We start from the raw sequence: 18,506 nt of genomic DNA, 5'->3' as shown, positions 1-18,506 counted from the left end.
ACTAGAAGGTCTTCTTACAGTTCACTCAAAGGTTTCTTCCTTTGTTCATACAGATAATCCATACTTGTCTTTTCTCACCCATAGAACATATTCACTTCTTCCTCAAGGGATAAAATCTCAGCTCAGAGTTGAAGATCTTTAGGTGACAGTTTTCTCTGTTGAGTCTGCATGTGACTTCTTTTGATCTGGCAATATATTAAGTACTAGACAAATAAGTTACCACTTTTCAACAGGCACACACTTCACCACTATCTACACAACCACTAGTATAACAGTGGTGTAAGGGCAGGATAATTGCAATTTAAAAACCCATTCAGAAAAAGAAAGAATGGGAAACACTTGGCAGTCATTGATTCATAACAATTATTATATCCTGCTGAGTGGAATTGTGAAAACTTTAAGCTCCAGCAGTGGAGTAAACTCCATGGATAGCCCGTGTTGGAGTCTTTGATTTTTTTTCTCTTGAAAGAGCATTGTCCTCATTTTCTCACATGGCTCTGGCTTTCCCCTCTGAGAGATTTTTTTTTTTTAAATCATTATCCACTCTAGACACATCTGAAGTGGCTGTTTTCTTTTTTCGGGAACTGCACTGTTTTCACAGCTTACTTCCTGTTGAGTTTATTACTTGGAGATTGTTTTAGCAGTTTTAATAATAACAAGCTTTTGTATGCCAGATATTGGTCCCTTTGGCAGTCCTTAGTTCGTTAAACGTTTAGTTTGCCATCTAGGTGGTTCCATTTGTAAGTAACCTTAATATCCAAAGCTACTATTTATTCACAGGGTAGTTATTTTGGCTATAGAACTCTTGTTTTATTTACTAATCTGTCATCTGCCTATCCTCCCTTCATCCTGACTTAGTAAAGGCTAGTTTAACAGTAGGTTTGGGGGAGGGGGATAGCCACATCTGTTATCTTTTTTTTTTGGCTCCCATGTCTGATCTTAACAAAAATTGCCAGAGAAAAAATAGCAGCCACAGTCTTATTTCTTGCTGAGTTTCCTCTTTAGAGCTTGGCTCTCCTCAGTGTTTTCCCTTCTCTTATAGGCCTTTGCAAACAATAGAAAGAAGGAGCTAATACACATCAAGATTCTAGCCAGACCTGTCTAGCTAAAATTTTAGGCTTTTTTGTTGTTGTTGTTGTTAAGAACATGGTCTGTCTTCCTAGGTACCACCAGTAACAGTTTTACCAAATATTTTGCTGTAGCATTATTAGAATTATCAGCTTTGTATTTTGATATATCCCTTGTCTATCCAGTTGCTAAATCAGTCACAGATATTTTTTACTTTGTTGCAGTAGTGCCAATTTTTAGGTATGAAATTTTGTATTAGCTCGTAGCTAATGCATGGTAGAACTAAATATTCTTTCTAGAAACATGGAATAATGACTCAGTTTAATGGCTCTGGTGTAATGTAGGGGAACCAGGCTCTTTCCATCTTGTTCCACTATTCGTAGGCTGTAACTTAATCTGCTTGTTCAAAGACAGTTCACAATGTACCTACCTTGCAGGTTGCTGGGGGTGAGTGGTGGTGGTAAGGAGAGAACATGAAGGCAAAAAGGGATGCCCATTCTAAGAGCACTGCCCAGAAGTTGCACATACCACTTCTGCTCACATCCTTTTGGCCAGAATTTAGTAATATGTCAGCACACAGTTTTAAGGGAGCCCAACAAAGGCAGTCTTTCTAAAGACCAAAATGTCACTTGCTTGATTCCCTTCATTATACATTTGTTTTCTGTTTTATTATTGTTGTTGTGTTGTTTTTTTTATATTTTATTTGGGTTAAATTGCTGTAATTTTTCTAACTTCTTATGGATGCTTAGATAATTGATATTCTTTTTTCTTCCCAGCATATGCCTTTTAAGAGAGTAATTTTTCCTCTAGGCACAGCTACTAGTGTTGATATGTTGTATTTTTATTATTCTGTTAAAAATACTTTCTCATTTTTATTTTTTATGCATGGATTAGAAGGGTTTTGCTTAATTTCCAAATATTTAGGGGTTTTCTGGTTGTCTTTTTATTGTTGATTTCTACCTTGATATCACTGTGGTCTATTAACATATTCTGATTTTAATTCTTTGAAGTTTGTTGAGACTTATCTTATGGCCCAGGATATGGTTAATTTTGTTTTTATGAATATTGAATGTCCACTGGGGAAAAAGTGTGTTTTGTTGTTTGAAGGAATAGCATTCTATTTAGATAGATTTTGTCCATAATATTGTTCAGATCTGCTATATTCTTAGAGCCTTTTTTTTTCCCTGTCCATTTTATCAGTTTATTGAAAGAGATCTATTAAAATCTATTTTCATTGTGAATTTAGCTATTTTATGTTTAGTTTTGTCAATATTTGCTTTATATATTTTGAAGCTAGATCATTTAAATGTGTACACATTCTGTATTAAATCTTGCTGGTAGATTTGACCATTTTATTAAAATGTCTTCTTTATCTCTGGAAATGATTTCTAAATTCTACTTACCTACTATTAGTATACCTATTCCAGCTTCTTTGTGGTATTTGCATGGTATATCTTTCCCTATCCTTTTACTTTTAACCTTTCAGTTTCCTTATGTTTAAACTGTGGTATTTTGTAAGCAGCATATTTATTTGTTTTTCATAGTTAAGTCTTTTAATTAAGATATGTAGTGCATTTACACACTGTAACTACTGTACTGTAATTGGTTTTAAATCTGTGACCTACTATTCATACTATTTGTTCCATGTGTTTTATGTTGTTTTTTTCTCTGTATTGTTCTTTTGGAGGGATTAATAGGACTTTTAAATTTTTCTGGTTTTCCCCTTTATTACCTTATTAGTTATATATTCTTTTTCTATTCTTGTAGGCATTATCCTGGATATTATAACATGCATTCTAGACTTAGTAAAGTCGAATATAAATGTTTTTACCACTTTTAAAGCTTTTAGAATGCTTTAAATCCTCTTCTACCATTTTGTAATAGTAGTCATAGATTTTAATTCAATATATATTTAGAATCTACAGGGTATTTTTGTTATTGTTGCAGTCGGTATTCATTTATATTTACCCACATATAATCTGTTTCTATTATTTTTTACTTCTTCGTACATCTCCATGTTTACATCTGGAATCATTTTTTCTTCCAGAAAAGCTCCTTTTATTTTATTTTATTTATTTTTTATTTTTTTGAAAAGCTCCTTTTAGTATTTATTTTAATGTGGTCTCTTGGTGGCAGATACTCTCAGTTTTTGTGTGGAAATGTCTTTATCTTGCTTTCTCTTTTGAAGGATAATTTTGCTGGATATAAAGTTTTAAATTGGTAGCTATGTACATTTAAAACTTTCATGGTATGCCTAGATGTACTTTATATTTATTCTTTTGGAGCCTGTGGTACTTCTTGAATCTGTAGCTTTGTGTATTTCATAGGTTTAGAAAATTCTTGGTCATTATCTCATTAGATATTGCTTCTATGTCACATATTCTCTCTCCTTCCCTTCTTTGACTCTCAGTTTCTTGTTAGACATTTTAGTCGTATTCCATATGTCATTTAAGTGCATTTCTTTATTCTCCATTCATATTGTTCCATGCTTCACACTGGATGTTTTTTCCTAATTTTCCTCCTAATTCTGTCTTCTGTTTTGTCTAATGTGCTATTAAACATTATTATCAAGTTCTTAATTTCTAGTATTGCATTTTTAAGTTATATAATTTCTTTTTATAGATCCCTCTGTCATTCATTTTTTTTACATATTAATCAAAATTACTTTAAAGTTTGTTCTTGATAATGCCAATAATTGAGTCATCTCTGTTTATTTCTGTTTTCTCTTTAGGTTTTGTTTCTTCATATATCAGATACTTTATTATTGAATGCCAGACAGTATAATGAAATGTTATAGAGGTTTCACTGATTATTTTCTTCCTGTAAGGAGGGTTTCACTTGCTCTTTGTAAGACATCTAGACTGGGGACAATTTACCTTTATCTAGTAGGAATTAAACTCATTGGAGGCTGGGTTGCAGTTGTTGTAAAGCCTTGTTTACTCCTGGTTCATATCCACTAGTATATAGTATCTCTCTCAGTGTCCCATCTGACAGCCAGGAGTACTTACTAGGGCCCATATTAAAGCCCATTTTTGGCAGATTCTGAAATTGTTTCTTTTCTTTTCAGCCCCATTCTCCATATCATTCTGAAATTGCTGACCATTTCACTCTACTTAGCAGTAGCCTTCTGCTTTGTGTATGTGTGTGTGTGTGTGTGTGTGTGTGTGTGTGTGTGTGTCTAAGGAACTTCACAAATAACTAGAAGGTAAACTACCATGAAGTTTTGAGATAACCTCTCTGCTCCTATTTTTTTCCTTGAGGACTTTGCAAGGTTGCCTTGGTAGCATGCTTATAGTTTCAAGCAGACTTTTTTTAAAAATTGAAGCATAGTTACTGTACAATATTACATAAGTTACAGGTGTATAATATAGTGATTCACAATTTTTAAAGGTTATACTCCATTTATAGTTATTATAAATATTGGCTATATTCCCTGTGTTGTACAGTATATCCTTGTAGCTTATTTTATAACTCATAGTTTGTACCTCTTATTCCCCTACCCGTATATTGCCCTTCTTCCTGCTTCCCTCTCCCCACTGGTAACCACTAAAATATGAGTCTGCTTCTTTTTTGTTATATTCACCAGTTTATTTTATTTTATAGATTCTACATGTGATACCATACAGTCTTTGTTTTTCTCTGTGTGACTTATTTCACTTAGCATAATGCCCTCCAAATCCATCCATGTTTCTGCAGATGGCAAATTTTTATTCTTTTTCATGACAGAGTAGTATTCCTGTGTGTGTGTGTGTGTGTGTGTGTGTGTGTGTGTGTGTGTGTATACATACCCCACATCTTCTTGATCCATTCATCTATTGATGGCCACTAAGGTTACTTCCATATCTTGGCAATTGTAAATAATGCTGCTATGAACATTGAGGTCCATGTATCTTTTTGAATTTGTGTTTTTGGGTTTTTTGGCTATTACCCAGGAGTGGAATTGCTAGGTCATATGGTAGTTCTGCTTTCAGTTTTTTAAGAAACTTCCATACTGTCTTCCACAGTGGTTGCACTAATTTACATTCCCACCAACAGTGTACAAGGGTTCCCTTTTCTCCACATGCTCACCAACGTTTGTATTTTGTGTTCTTTTTTATGATAGCCATTCTAACAGGTGTGAGGTAATGCCTTACTGTGGTTTTGATTTGCATTTCTCTGATGATTAGCTATGTTGAGCATCTTTTCGTGTGCCTGTTGGCCATCTGCATGTCCTCTTTGGAAAAATGTCTATTCAGTTCTTCTGCCCATTTTTTAATCTGATTGTTTGTTTTTTTGATGTTGAGTTGTATGAGCTGTTTCTGTATTTTGGATATTAACCCTTTATTGGTCATATCACTTGCAAATATTTTCTCCCATTTGGTAGGTTTTCTTTTCGTTTTGTCAATGGTTTCCTTTGCTGTGCAAAAGCTTTTAAGTTCAATTAGGTCCCATTTGTTTATTTTTGCTTTTATTTCCTTTGCTTCATGAGAGGGATCCTAAAAAATATTGTTGCAGTTTATGTCAAAGGTCTCTGCCTATGTTTTCTTCTAGGAGTTTTATAGTATCATCTTACATTTAGGTCTTTAGTCCATTTTGAGTTTATTTTTGTATATGGTGTTAGGGAATGTTCCAATTTCATTCTTTTATATCAAGCAGACTTTTTTTTAACATGACTTTTCAACTTGTAGGTGGATTATTGCTTGGTCACCAGTTTCTTCCTTCACAGATGGAAATAGAAGTCTAAAAAAGGAGATCCTTAGCTGGACAACCATATAAGGGAAACATCTATGACTATTGGGAATTTTGAGAAGGATATTTATGGCCAGCTAGCTGTTTTAGCCACATACATTTTGATAAGTTGCAATTAGTTGAACTTTAATTGGTATCATAGTCATTTATATTAGAAAATAGTTTCTTTTTTTTTTTGAATTTTACTTAATTTTTTTCTATACAGCAGTTTCTTATTAGTTATCTATTTTATACATATTAGCGTATACATGTCAATCCCAATCTCCCAAATCATCATACCACCACCACCACCACCACCCGCTGCTTCCCCCCTTTGGTGTCCATACATTTGTTCTCTACATCTGTGTCTCTATTTCTGCCCTGCAAACCGGTTCATCTGTACCATTTTTCTAGGTTCCACATATATGCATTAATATACGATATTTGTTTTTCTCTTTCTGACTTACTTCACTGTTTGACAGTCTCTAGGTCCATCCACGTCTCTACAAATGACCCAATTTTATTCCTTTTTATGGCTGAGTAAAATTCCATTGTATGTGTTTACCATATCTTCTTTATCCATTCATCTTTCGATGGACATTTAGGTTGCTTCCATGACCTGGCTATTGTAAATAGTGCTGCAGTGAACCTTGGGGTGCATGCACATGAAAAGATGCTCAACATCACTAATTACTAGAGAAATGCAAATCAAAACTACCGTAAGGTATCACCTCACACTGGTTAGAATGGACATCATCAAAAAGTCTACAAACAAATGCTGGACAGGGTGTGGAGAAAAGGGAACCCTCTTGCACTCTTGGTGGTAATGTAAATTGATACAGCCACTATGGAGAACAGTATGGAGGTTCCTTAAAAAACTAAAAAAAGAATTACCATATGACCCAGCAATCCCACTACTGGGCATATACCCAGAGAAAACCATAATTCAAAAAGACACATGCACATGTTTATTAAAGGTTCACGAACTTTTAAAAAATGTATGTGGAGTGTGGTATATGAGCATTTGTTATTAGAATTCAATTTTCAAAGAATACATGACCCTAAATTTTTACAATTATTAACATGGAATATCCTCATCTTTTCTACCTGTAGAGTATACATTTACTTATGTCTCTTTTACCTATTAGAATTTTATAATAATTTTTGAATAAATTGTAAAATCCTTTAGAATTGTTTTAAACCTTTTAAAAAAAAATCTGAATCATGATCCAGATATTTATTTTATGTCTACTGTAAATGGTTGTCAGCTTTTTTCATGAATTTATCTTATTCTGTAACTTTTCTAAACTTGTTACCTGTACTAATATTTTTATTGATGTTAGATTTACTAAAACTCATCTGCAAAAGTCACATTCTTGAATGACAATAAAGATTCATCCTCATTGTATTCACATTGTTAAGTGAGGTAATTTTACTATAGTTTTAATACTTGCTTATAATTTAAATATAAAATCTTTAGTGTGTTGAGAAATACTACGTATCTAATTTTGAAATAATCTTAATCATGAATAACTGGAATTTTATTGAGTGCTTACTGCCATTTATTGAAAAAACTACAATAGTTTTTACTACTCTTATGATAAATTACATTGATAGTTTTTCCTGTGGCATACTAGCCTTACATTTATGGGTTAACCCTAAATTTGAGGATATTTTAACTTGTCCTTATATTCTGTTTGCTGATTAGGATTCTGTAATAGAAGACTATAACTGTTCTGGAGTAATAGGTGAGGGAGACTTCTCAGTAGAAATGACATTTCTGCTGATGCCTGGAGGATGATTAAGTATTAGGTAGTTAAACTGGGATAGAGGAGTCACAGGAGTGTGTTTCAGCACAAAAGGATAGCATATGCAGAGTACTTGGGTTCCAGAGAGCACAAGTTCCCATCCCACACCTACTCACATACCAGCATCTGTACTCATACTCTGCCTTTTTTTTTTTTTTTTTGGTTAGTATTTAGTGGTCCTAAGCTTGGAATAGTCCTTCCCACCACCAAGATACGGTTGTAAAATAGGAAATTATAGTCAGCTCTTGTAGGCTCTTAGATGTTAGATAGCCTAAGATTGCTTCTCTGAAGGGGAAGCAGTATCCTCAGGAAAGGAATGCTTCAATAGTAAAAATCATTTAAGACTGGTAGTGAGAGTTGAGGGTAAGAAGGAGAAAAAAATGATAGAAACAGCAATAAAATCACAATGGATATAGTTGGAGACAATAAAATAATACTAGTAGGAAAATAATTCCATTTTAAGAAATGTTTCCACACTATTAAATTGTTCTATATGGATTGTATTATGGAAAACTTGACCATATAATGTAGTCTTGGCATGAACGTGTTTACTGTTAAGGACCAGCTGCATTTTTAATCCTAAGTATCTTAACTAGACTTGAAAATGTAGGAATTGGGTAAGAATCAAAGCATACCTTCATATTTATTTTGGGAAGGAGATATTAAAAAAAGCCAATTAAAAAATTTCCAAGTGATAGAGAAATTTTGTATGTATTTATAATAGTATTTTTTGTTTTTATTTTTTGCCTTCTCTAAAATGAAGAAATAACACAAATCTTATGTTGAAAATCTTAGATTTTGTATTGTAATGTGGTTATAATTTCCTGTCCCTGGAGTTTAAAGAAATAATATACTTATTATTTAAGTCATGTACCAGTTGATCTTGCTGATTTATTAGAATAATGGTAGATGTTAATGTGCTTTTTTGGGGAGAAATAGGTTTAGATGTCATTTTTTTCTGATTTATTTTTCATCCTTAGTATAGGCAGAATTGAAGATGGCCTCCAAGATTTCTACCCCCTGTAGCATGTGTCCAGTATGGCCTCCTCCCCTTGAATGTGGACAGGACCAGTTAATATAATTAGGTTACTAATCGCCTAACGTTGAGGTTACCAAAGAGAGATTCCAGATGGGCCTAACCTAATTTAAAAAATGGTGAAACATCAAAGAGATGCTTTCCTGCTGGCCTTGAAGGAGCTAACTGCCATGTATTCAGTAAATAAGGCCACATGTCAGGAACCTATGAGGGACTAGTAGGAGTACAAAGTTATGCCTAGCCAAATGCTAGCAAGCAAATGGAAATCTCAACCCTAGGATCACAAAGAAATAAATTCTACCAGCAGCCTGAAGGAGTGTGAGAACAAATCTTTTCCTAGTCAAGCCTCCAGATGAGAACTCAGCACACTGACGTTTGATTTCAGTGAAATTCCAGACCCATGAAAATGGGGAAATAATAAATTTATGTTGTTTTAAGCTACTAAATTTGTGGTGATTTTATTATGCAGCAATAGGAAACAAATACAGATTTTTATATAGAAGTAATATGCTGTTGTAGCAATTATTTAAAATGTGGGAGCAGCTTTGGAACCGGGCAGTAAGCAGAGGTATGTAGAAACTAAAGGAATTTTGAAGAGAATGGTAGAGAAAGCTTAAATTGTGTTGGACAGTATCTTGGTAGAAATATGATCATTAAGAATGCTGCCAGTGAGGGCTCAGAAGGAGGGTAAAGGACATGTTATTGTAAATAGGGGGATGGCTTGACATGTAGTGACAGAAGGCTTTGCAAAATTGAGTCTTGGACTTACGTGGAAAGCAGAACTTGTAAGTGACAACTTGTAAGTGACAAACATGGATATACAGTTAAGGAGATTTCCAAGCTGCCTGATTTGAAGGTGCTTCCTGGTTTCTTATTGTTATAGAAAATTGCTGGAGCAGAGAGATAAATTATGGGAAAAACAGTTAAACAGAAAGAACCAGGTCTTAATGACTTTGATAATTCTCAGTCTCCCAAATGGCATAAGATGCTACAAGTCAGAAATGACTGCCAGAAGTATAGCATAGAGAAAAGAATATGTAATTGTCTACCCTTTTGCTGAACCTCAGATAGAGTATTTGGTCACACAAAGGGCCCTATCAAGAGATCAATGTATGTTTCACAGATCTTCTCAATCAAACCAGAAGGCCTCTAGGAATCATAAGGGTATCAACCCTTAGCCTTAAAATAAGAGCAGGAGCCCATCATTATCTAAAAAAGATCTATGAATGCAGCTTTTGTCTAATGGAATGAAACTTCATGAAATCTATAGAAGGCCCTCAAGGTTCTTGAGAATATTATTTTAGCAGAAACACTGCCAGTATGGACTGAGAGGGACAGAGAGTACAAAATGAAGAGATTCTTGGACCCCCCAAAATTCTACTGGCAGGAAGCAGGATGATAAAACTACTCAGCTTGGGCTCCCCTGGTGGCGCAGTGGTTGAGAGTCCGCCTGCCGATGCAGGGGACACGGGTTCGTGCCCCGGTCCGGGAGGATCCCACATGCCGCGGAGTGGCTCGGCCCGTGAGCCATGGCCGCTGAGCCTGCGCGTCCGGAGCCTGTGCTCCGCAACGGGAGTGACCACAACAGTGAGAGGCCCGCGTACCGCAAAAAACAAACAAACAAACAAACAAACAAAAAACTACTCAGCTGCAAATTTGTGCAACCTTTAAAAAAAAAAAAAAAAAGGAAGGATGACTCAGGGTGGAGTTGAGAGCCACAGAGAATTGTTCCTAGACTTTGAAATCTAATCAAGAAACTTATTTATCTGGCTGGCTTTCAGAACTTCTTTGGACTAGTGACTTCCTTCTGCCTTGTATTTGAATTGGAATATCTGTAATTGTTATCCTATATCTGTCCCACCATTTTATGTTGGGAGTGGTGGGAGCAAGCAACTCATCTTAGTTTCAGTTTTAAGAGAAATTGTGCCCCAGTAGTTGTACTTAATAGATTACACCCAGGAACTTCATCAACATCTGGACTTGATTTAGATTTTAGACTTTGAGCTGATGAGAGAGATGAGATTTTAGAATTTTTAATTAATGAGAGATGTAGATGAACTGATTATGTGGTGAGATACAGATTTAGATGATGAGATTTTGGACTTTGGGCTATGATGGGAGGCGACTATTAGGAACCTTAGGAGGGGGACTTCCCTGGTGGTCCAGCGGTTAAGACTCCACGCTCCCAATGCAGGGGGCCAGGATTGGATCCCTGGTCAGGGAACTAGATCCCACATGCCGCAACAAAAGATCCCGCATGCCACAACTAAAAAAAAAAGATCCCGCATGCCACAGCGAAGATCCCGTGTGCCGCAACTAAGATCCGGCGCAGCCAAATAAGTAAATAAATAAATAAATATTAAAAAGAGAACCTTAGGAGGCGTTGAATATATTTTGCATTTGCGAGGAACATGAGTCACTAGGGGCTACAGGACAGATTTATGCTTACCATAGTTAGGGAAAACTCAGTTAATTTATAATTATATTAAGAATTATTTAGTAAGTCTAATGTATTTATAATTTTTTCTTCTCATCTTTTGTAGCTTGTCCTATATAGATTAATTCATTTTACTTCATTTTATAATGGAAAAAAATACCATGATAAAATTTTGTTTTAGTAATTTAATCCACAGTTGAATCCACAAATACAGTACCTGTGGATACAGAGGGCTGACTGTACTATGCCTTTTTTTTCTTGAGATAATGTTGGCTTATAGCATTATATAAGTTTCATGTATGCAATATTATTTTTCTACTTCTGCATACACAACAGTATGCTCACCACCAAAAATTTAGTTTTTCATTGGTCACCATACAGTTGACCCCTACCTGTTTTGTCCCCCACCCCTTCCCCTCTGTAACCTCTACTCTGTTCTCTATATCTACATGTTTGTTTTGTTTGGTTTGTTCATTTATATTGTTTGTTTTTTATTTTTTATATTACACATGTAAGTGAAATCATACAGTATTTGTCTTTAAACACTATGCCATTTTATATGTAGGACTTGAACATCCTTGGATTTTAGTATCTGCCATGGGTGAGGGGTAGGGGGCAGGGGACAGGTGTGTATGTTCTGGAACCAATTCCCCAGGGATTCCAAGGGACTTCTGTAAAATAAAATACAGACTACAAGTTTTGTGGAATTTTCATGTATTTAAGCTTATTTAAGAAATTCTTTTACTTACTTATTATATCAATAGTGTTGCTAATATTGTTAGTAATTTCTCTTTTTTATAAATAATGAATAAGGATAATTAAGAAATGTTTTATTGATTCACTTGTTTTTTAAATAGTTATTTTTACTAACTTGTTTATTTAACATACTTATCTATTACTGGGCAAGTCTTTAAATAAAAATATTTTAAGAACATGTTAATTTAATAGTATTGGTTTTTCTCTCACAGGTTTTGCAGCCTTGTGACTTGTTCTATCAAGCTACTCAGATAAGTACAGATCCACAAGTGATTGAATTATCAGTAAAATCCCTGACACTGAAGGTAAGTTACAATGTAGTCAGTGCCCTTTTGAAAAAATTAATAAAACTTAGAAATAAGCAATTATTATAGCAACTCTTTTAATTGTTAAATAAGCAAATAAAAGCTATTTTTGGAAATCTTTTGACACAATTTAAAAATGATATTTAATATATATTTTATAATAAATGTTTTCATATATTTTGTTATTGGCAGTTGACTGCTTCTGTAGTTAACCTTATAGTATGTATAGTTGATCAGTTTAATATCAACATATAAATATTTTAACTATTGAAATTAGGTATGGTAATCAAAAAACATTTTTGTAGGCAGCAAATTGTATCTACTATTTCTTGGTAGTACGGTTAGTTCAATATTAATTCCTCTGATCCTTTACAAATATATTTAATGTTTTTTGAAGTGTGTATTTTTGAAAGTGGTTTATGTAGATTTTTAAATTAAATTTTTCCCCTTAGGTTTCACCAGTTATCATAAATACTGTGATTACCATAACTTCAGCACTTTATACAGCTAAGGAAACCATCCCACAAGAAACTCCTTCTTCTACAGCACATTTATGGGAAAAGAAGGATACAAAGAATTTAAAAATGTGGTTTCTTGAAGAACCAAATGAAGTTGAAAAAATAGCTCCCACAACTGAATTGGTACCCAAAGGAGAGATAATAAGAATGAACATTGATTCTATTTTTCTAGTTCTTGGGGCTGGAATTGGTCATCGAACAGTACCTATGCTTTTGGCAAAATCACGTTTCTCAGGGGAAGGCAAAAACTGGAGTTCCCTAATAAATCTCCACTGTCAGCTTGAGCTAGAAGTAAGCATATGTAGTATTTTTCCAGATTTTATATCAAATAATGCTATATACATGGACTATATGGGGACTCTTACTTAAACATTTAAATTAAATTTATCCTAAGTATGATGTTGGTTCACAAAACTTTTGGAAGAAAGTATACAAATTTATGCCCTTGATATAGTTGTTTTTATGTGTATGTTACTTTTAGAGTACATGTCCATATTAAGTTTATATTTCAACTGATTTCATTCATCTTAAAGTTGATGATATTAATAGACAGTTGTTGAGTAGATGAAAAATTCTTAATTTTAAGAATTAAATTGAATATCCTTTTTCCTTTAAAATGATAATAGACTATTTCTTAATCTCTTCTAAAATAGTAATATAAAGAGTGAGAAAAGTATGCCTTATACTTTTATATAACGCAGAATCTTTATACTGTAGTGAGACTCCACCAAGGTCTTTCAGATTTTTGTGAGAGTCCTTTAGTTATATGGAAGATATTTGCTTTGAACCAACATATGTTTTGCTTCAGAATTTATCTACATAGAATCGTCCCAGAGATATTTTGCTTTAAATTATTAATTGAGTTGATGTCAAGTAGAAACTAATCTGATACTCTACCTAAGTCAGTAAATATGAAAATTTATAAGCTGCTATAACATTTGTGTTGATACAGAGTTATATACTAGTAGAGGTGGAACTGACAGACTAGATTTCAACTTTCCAAATTTTAGCTAAAATTATTTGTATTTTGCAGAGGATTTGATCTAGGATGTCCAAGAAGTTCAGAGAATTCAAATAAGTGCATACTCATTGAATCATATGTTACTTGCCTCAAGGGCTTTCGAAAAGTCAGTGGAGGTAGACAGACATGTTTAAAAAATGTCAGTAGTGTTTGATAGATGAACACAGCTTTTGATGTTAAGCCCAGCCTGAAAGTCAAGGAAAGACACCTAAAAGAGAGTTTTTTTCTGGATTAAATTGTGAAGACTAGACCATGAAGTTAGCCAAGTGAGGAAAACATGAGGAAACTAATGAATAGCATGTAGACAGTTTTCACATGGAAGAAATAGCACAGCCAAAAGGAATGCTGGTGGGAAACAGCATGGAAGATCATTTTAGAAAATATCAGAGTGCCTTATTTAAAAAATTAAAAATTCTCTTTCTAGATACATTATTACAATGAAATGTTTGGTGTGTGGGAGCCTTTGCTTGAACCCTTAGAAATTGATCAGACTGAGGATTTTAGACCATGGAATCTTGGAATCAAGGTACTTTTGAAGTCTGAAAATGTTTTTCAAATATTGAGTATGTCCACATCACACACACTTTAATTTTAATCGCAACAGAGTTCAGGTATCTCATTATGAGCCTTTCCACATGCTTCTGTGTTTGACCTCTGAATGTAATTTTCAAACCCAAGGCCATTGCCTCATGGGCTTCTAATACAAATAATTATGTAACATTTATTATGCACTAGACATTGTTCTAAATAATCTACTTTTGCTTTAACACTTACAACAAACCTCTGAAGAATATACAGTTTTAAACTTCATTTTAACATGTGATGGGACTGAAACTGTGGAAGTTAAAGGACTTCCATAAAGCAATAATACCTTTAAATTGGAAGAGGTGGAATTTAATACTGGCTTCAGAGTCCCCACACATAACCGTCATGTTAAAATATCGCTAGCATTTTCTTGAAGGTTGTTGTCTATCCCAAGTTTTCTTTGATCTCTGAAGGGTGTATATATAGAAGAAAATATAATATTATTTGTTTGAAATATAGTGTGAATTTATGTAATCATACGAATCAGGACCTTTAGATGGATGAAATTGTGCTTCTGAAGCAAGAGACTACAGCATTCCTAGCATATCTCCTCCCTAATAATGATTCAGTCAACCTGCAGACAAATGTTCAGTGGTTTAAAGCCAGTTAAAGGAACAGTAAAGGTGACTAGCTTGGCATATCCAGCTTTTTGTATTAAACCAGGACATTTGATTTTCCACATATTTCAGGTAAAAGATTTGGATAAAGGAACTTATTTGGCGGTTGTTAGGTCAGGATACACATAGGCAGTAGACCTGTGAGTTCTAAAAAGAGGTAGGTGGTATTGATTCACATGAGCCCTAGGTCCTAGTGGCACCGTTCTGCAACTATTGTTGGACTTTTTAAGTCCCTAGGTTTCTGTTCTTTATTTATAGCATTTATAGCACCAGTAGATTAAATGACTTTTCTTGCCCCGAATTTCCACATGCTCTGATGTATGGGCTTCTAATTTTCATTCAGATGCTCCATGCATTTAGTAATTTTAGGGGTTTTTTTCCCTTCTAAATTGTGCCTGCCATTTTAGTATAACTGAGGAGGGAGGAGAGTTTTTCTTCCAATACTGCTTCTATCCAATGCGACCTTAATTGGTTGATGTCCAAGTAATTCCAAGTAAGGCAGTGGACCTGATAAAATGTATTGCTGTCTTTAATGTTGTCATTGGAATTTGTCTAATGTTTGCTTTTCCTTTGCAAAATGAGTTATGTTGTGCTCCTAGGAACAAATTTTTCTCATATTTCTACAATTTATATTTTATTTTAGATGAAAAAGAAAGCCAAAAAGGCCATTGTTGAGTCAAGTACTGAAGAAGAAAATTACAAGGTACCAGAATATAAAACTGTCATCACTTTCCATTCAAAAGACCAACTAAACATTACATTATCCAAATGTGGCCTTGTAATGTTAAATAATTTAGTCAAGGTAAGAAAAGTAACTTGAAACTTTAAACGTTGGTGTACTAGTCTGAGTTAACCCTTTTCTTTTATTGAACAAGAAGTTTTTTGTTAACTTAGTTATTTGTCATATGTCCATTAGTGTTCTGCTTGTCGTTTAGTTTTCTACATTTTCTTTTATTTATGGTAACTCTTTCTTATTAGGCATTTACAGAAGCTGCCACTGGATCTTCAGCTGCCTTCATAAGGGATCTAGCACCATTTATGATTTTAAATTCTCTTGGACTTAGTATCTCTGTTTCACCAAGTGACTCTTTTAGTGTGCTCAGCGTACCTATGGCAAAATCATATGTATTGAAAAATGAGGAGAGTTTAAGTATGGATTATATCCGAACTAAAGACAATGATCATTTCAATGCAATGACCAGCCTCAGCAGCAGATTCTTCTTCATTCTTCTTAGTAAGTGATAAATTACCTTCCTGGGGCTTTAATTTCTTTTAAGTTACATTTTTATATCCCATTTTACTCATTTGTGGTATCTCACAGGTTTTTTATCTCCTTTCTAATATTTTGCAAATTTCATTATTTCCTTTGCAGGGCTTTGGTTGCTGTTGTCACTTTATCTTTGTATTTCAAATTCTGACTTTCTTTAGCCACTGCTTTATTTAGAGTATGGTAATTTACTACTTTATGTTTTGGAGAGGAAAATTATTAAATCTCATCCTCAGTCAGCATTTACAGACTTAGCTATAGGTGGTTGTTTTAATCACTTTTAGTATAACTCAGTAGAATTGCACCAGTTTTGCAACTGAACGAATTCAGAATAAGGTTTGAATTCATGAAATGGCACAGGGTAATGGTTTTGGGGTTTGTAAATGGTTTTTGTGTTCTGCCTATTGAGGTAGAGGTTTTTTTCCTTTGTCCTTTATGTTTCCCAGAAGTTTTTCATTTTCATGAGAGGTGAAAGTAAATACATTTTTAAATTATCATAGTATGTAGGCATTGTGAAGTTAAATATTAAATAGTCCCAAAGCCTCACTGACACCACTTTCTGACACTCTGACATTTAAGTAGTTATGGAAGGGAGGATATTAGAAAGGTTAATTAGACATGGAGGAGGGGTACTAAAACTGATAGCTAATACTTTTTCCTCGTCAGGAAATGATTCATAACAGTGGCTAGGTTTCAGGTGTTGTCCCAGCATTGTCCGTGAATTATTCTCATCAATTTTACCTCTGTTTGTTTTTAAACTAACATTTTTATGGGATAGTAGGGAAGAAGGTTATATAAATAGATAATTCATCCCAATACAATATATATATATATATTAGATAAAACTGTAAAATTTTAATCAAATCTTAGATATCATAAAGTGTCACAGGTTGGTGGAAAAGCTTAAAAACTGAAAAATTGCAGCTACTTGGTAGTTGCCAATGACTGCCTGAATGTATTAGGCTCGGGTTATTATGACAGCAAACCAGAGAACAGTGTTCTTGTATTTTCTAGTAATTTCTCTCATCAGTCAGTTATTTTTAAAAGGTTATGTTGTTGTCTTAGGTCAAACTACTGAATGAGATTTCTTTTTCAATTAAAAACTTTTTTTGGTAAAATGCTTTGAAGGTTTTAAATGAATGATGTAGGTATGTATTGTGGATTCTTAAAATATCCCTTTGTGTAGATTTCAGTGATAATTATTCGTAAGTTTAAGAAATCATCTGATGTTTCTGGTTTAAAATGTCTACTTAAAATTAATATATGATGAATTATAATAAAAACTTGCAAACATGTATATTTAATTTAGCACCTGCTAACCACTCTACTGCTGATAAAATCCCTTTAACAAAAGTGGGACGACGACTGTACACTGTAAGACACAGAGAGTCTGGAGTTGAAAGATCTATTGTTTGTCAAATTGATGCAGTGGAAGGAAGTAAGAAGGTAACAATTCGCTCCCCAGTGCAGGTACGGAATGATTCATTTTTTTGTGAGGTCATATTGCGTATATTTGTATACTAATTAAAAAAAAAAAAAACTAAAGCAAATTACTACCAAAAGAATACAAACTGTAATAGAAATATAGTGAATAGCAAAAAGAATAATCATTATCAGTAATTATACTACTGTAATACGAACAGTTGTAGAATTCTGTTGAATGTACTTTTCATAATTTTTATAGGAATACTTTGTAAATGTTTTTGGAATATTATTTTGTAAAAAACAAAAAATTCAATATTTTGTTTTAGTTCTTTGTAGTATGTATTTATCCTTTTGTTTCTTTTTTTTTTAATTTAAATTTTTATTTTTTTTGGCTGTGTTGGGTCTTCGTTTTTTTTGTGCAAGGGCTTTCGCTAGTTGCGGCAAGTGGGGGCCACTCTTCCTCACGGTGCGCGGGCCTTTCACTGTCGCGGCCTCTCTTGCTGCGGGGCACAGGCTCCAGACACGCAGGCTCAGTAGTTGTGGCTCACAGGCCTAGTAGCTCCACGGCATGTGGGATCTTCCCAGACCAGGGCTCGAACCCGTGTCCCCTGCATTGGCAGGCAGATTCTCAACCACTGCGCCACCAGGGAAGCCCCTATTCTTTCATTTCAATTAGAGAATACAGTGAGAGAAATTTTTTACACCTTTATTGAGGTAAAATTGATGTACAATAAACTGCATATATTTAAAGTGGATGAATTTTGACAAAAAATACACATATGAACCTTCATTACAGTCAAAGTAATAAACATACTTATCACCCCATTTCCTCATCCCCTGTCTCCCCATTCCCATGCATCCACTTATATGTTCTTGTGGTACATTAGTTACACAATATAGAATTTTATGTAAATGAATGAAGTACAGAATGGAGTCTGGCTTCTTTCACTCAGGAT

The 18,506-nt window shown here is 34.0% G+C and overlaps 1 protein-coding gene across 2 annotated transcripts in view; it reads left to right on the top strand.

Moving 5' to 3' along the window:
• VPS13A (vacuolar protein sorting 13 homolog A) overlaps nt 1-18,506 on the top strand; it is a 280,175-nt gene that overhangs the window by 182,121 nt on the left and 79,548 nt on the right. For both annotated transcript variants that reach the window (XM_024126732.3, XM_024126734.3), the window contains exons 40-45: nt 12,025-12,117; nt 12,570-12,926; nt 14,081-14,182; nt 15,502-15,660; nt 15,837-16,092; nt 17,435-17,595. In XM_024126732.3, coding sequence (XP_023982500.1) covers nt 12,025-12,117; nt 12,570-12,926; nt 14,081-14,182; nt 15,502-15,660; nt 15,837-16,092; nt 17,435-17,595 — 1,128 coding nt within the window. The remainder of the gene's footprint in view (nt 1-12,024; nt 12,118-12,569; nt 12,927-14,080; nt 14,183-15,501; nt 15,661-15,836; nt 16,093-17,434; nt 17,596-18,506) is intronic.

This window comes from Physeter macrocephalus, chromosome 9 (assembly GCF_002837175.3).
Source record: "Physeter macrocephalus isolate SW-GA chromosome 9, ASM283717v5, whole genome shotgun sequence".
NCBI lineage: Eukaryota > Metazoa > Chordata > Mammalia > Artiodactyla > Physeteridae > Physeter > Physeter macrocephalus.
The sequence above is the reverse complement of the archived record's forward strand: the minus strand, read 5'-3'. Positions and strand labels throughout refer to the sequence as shown.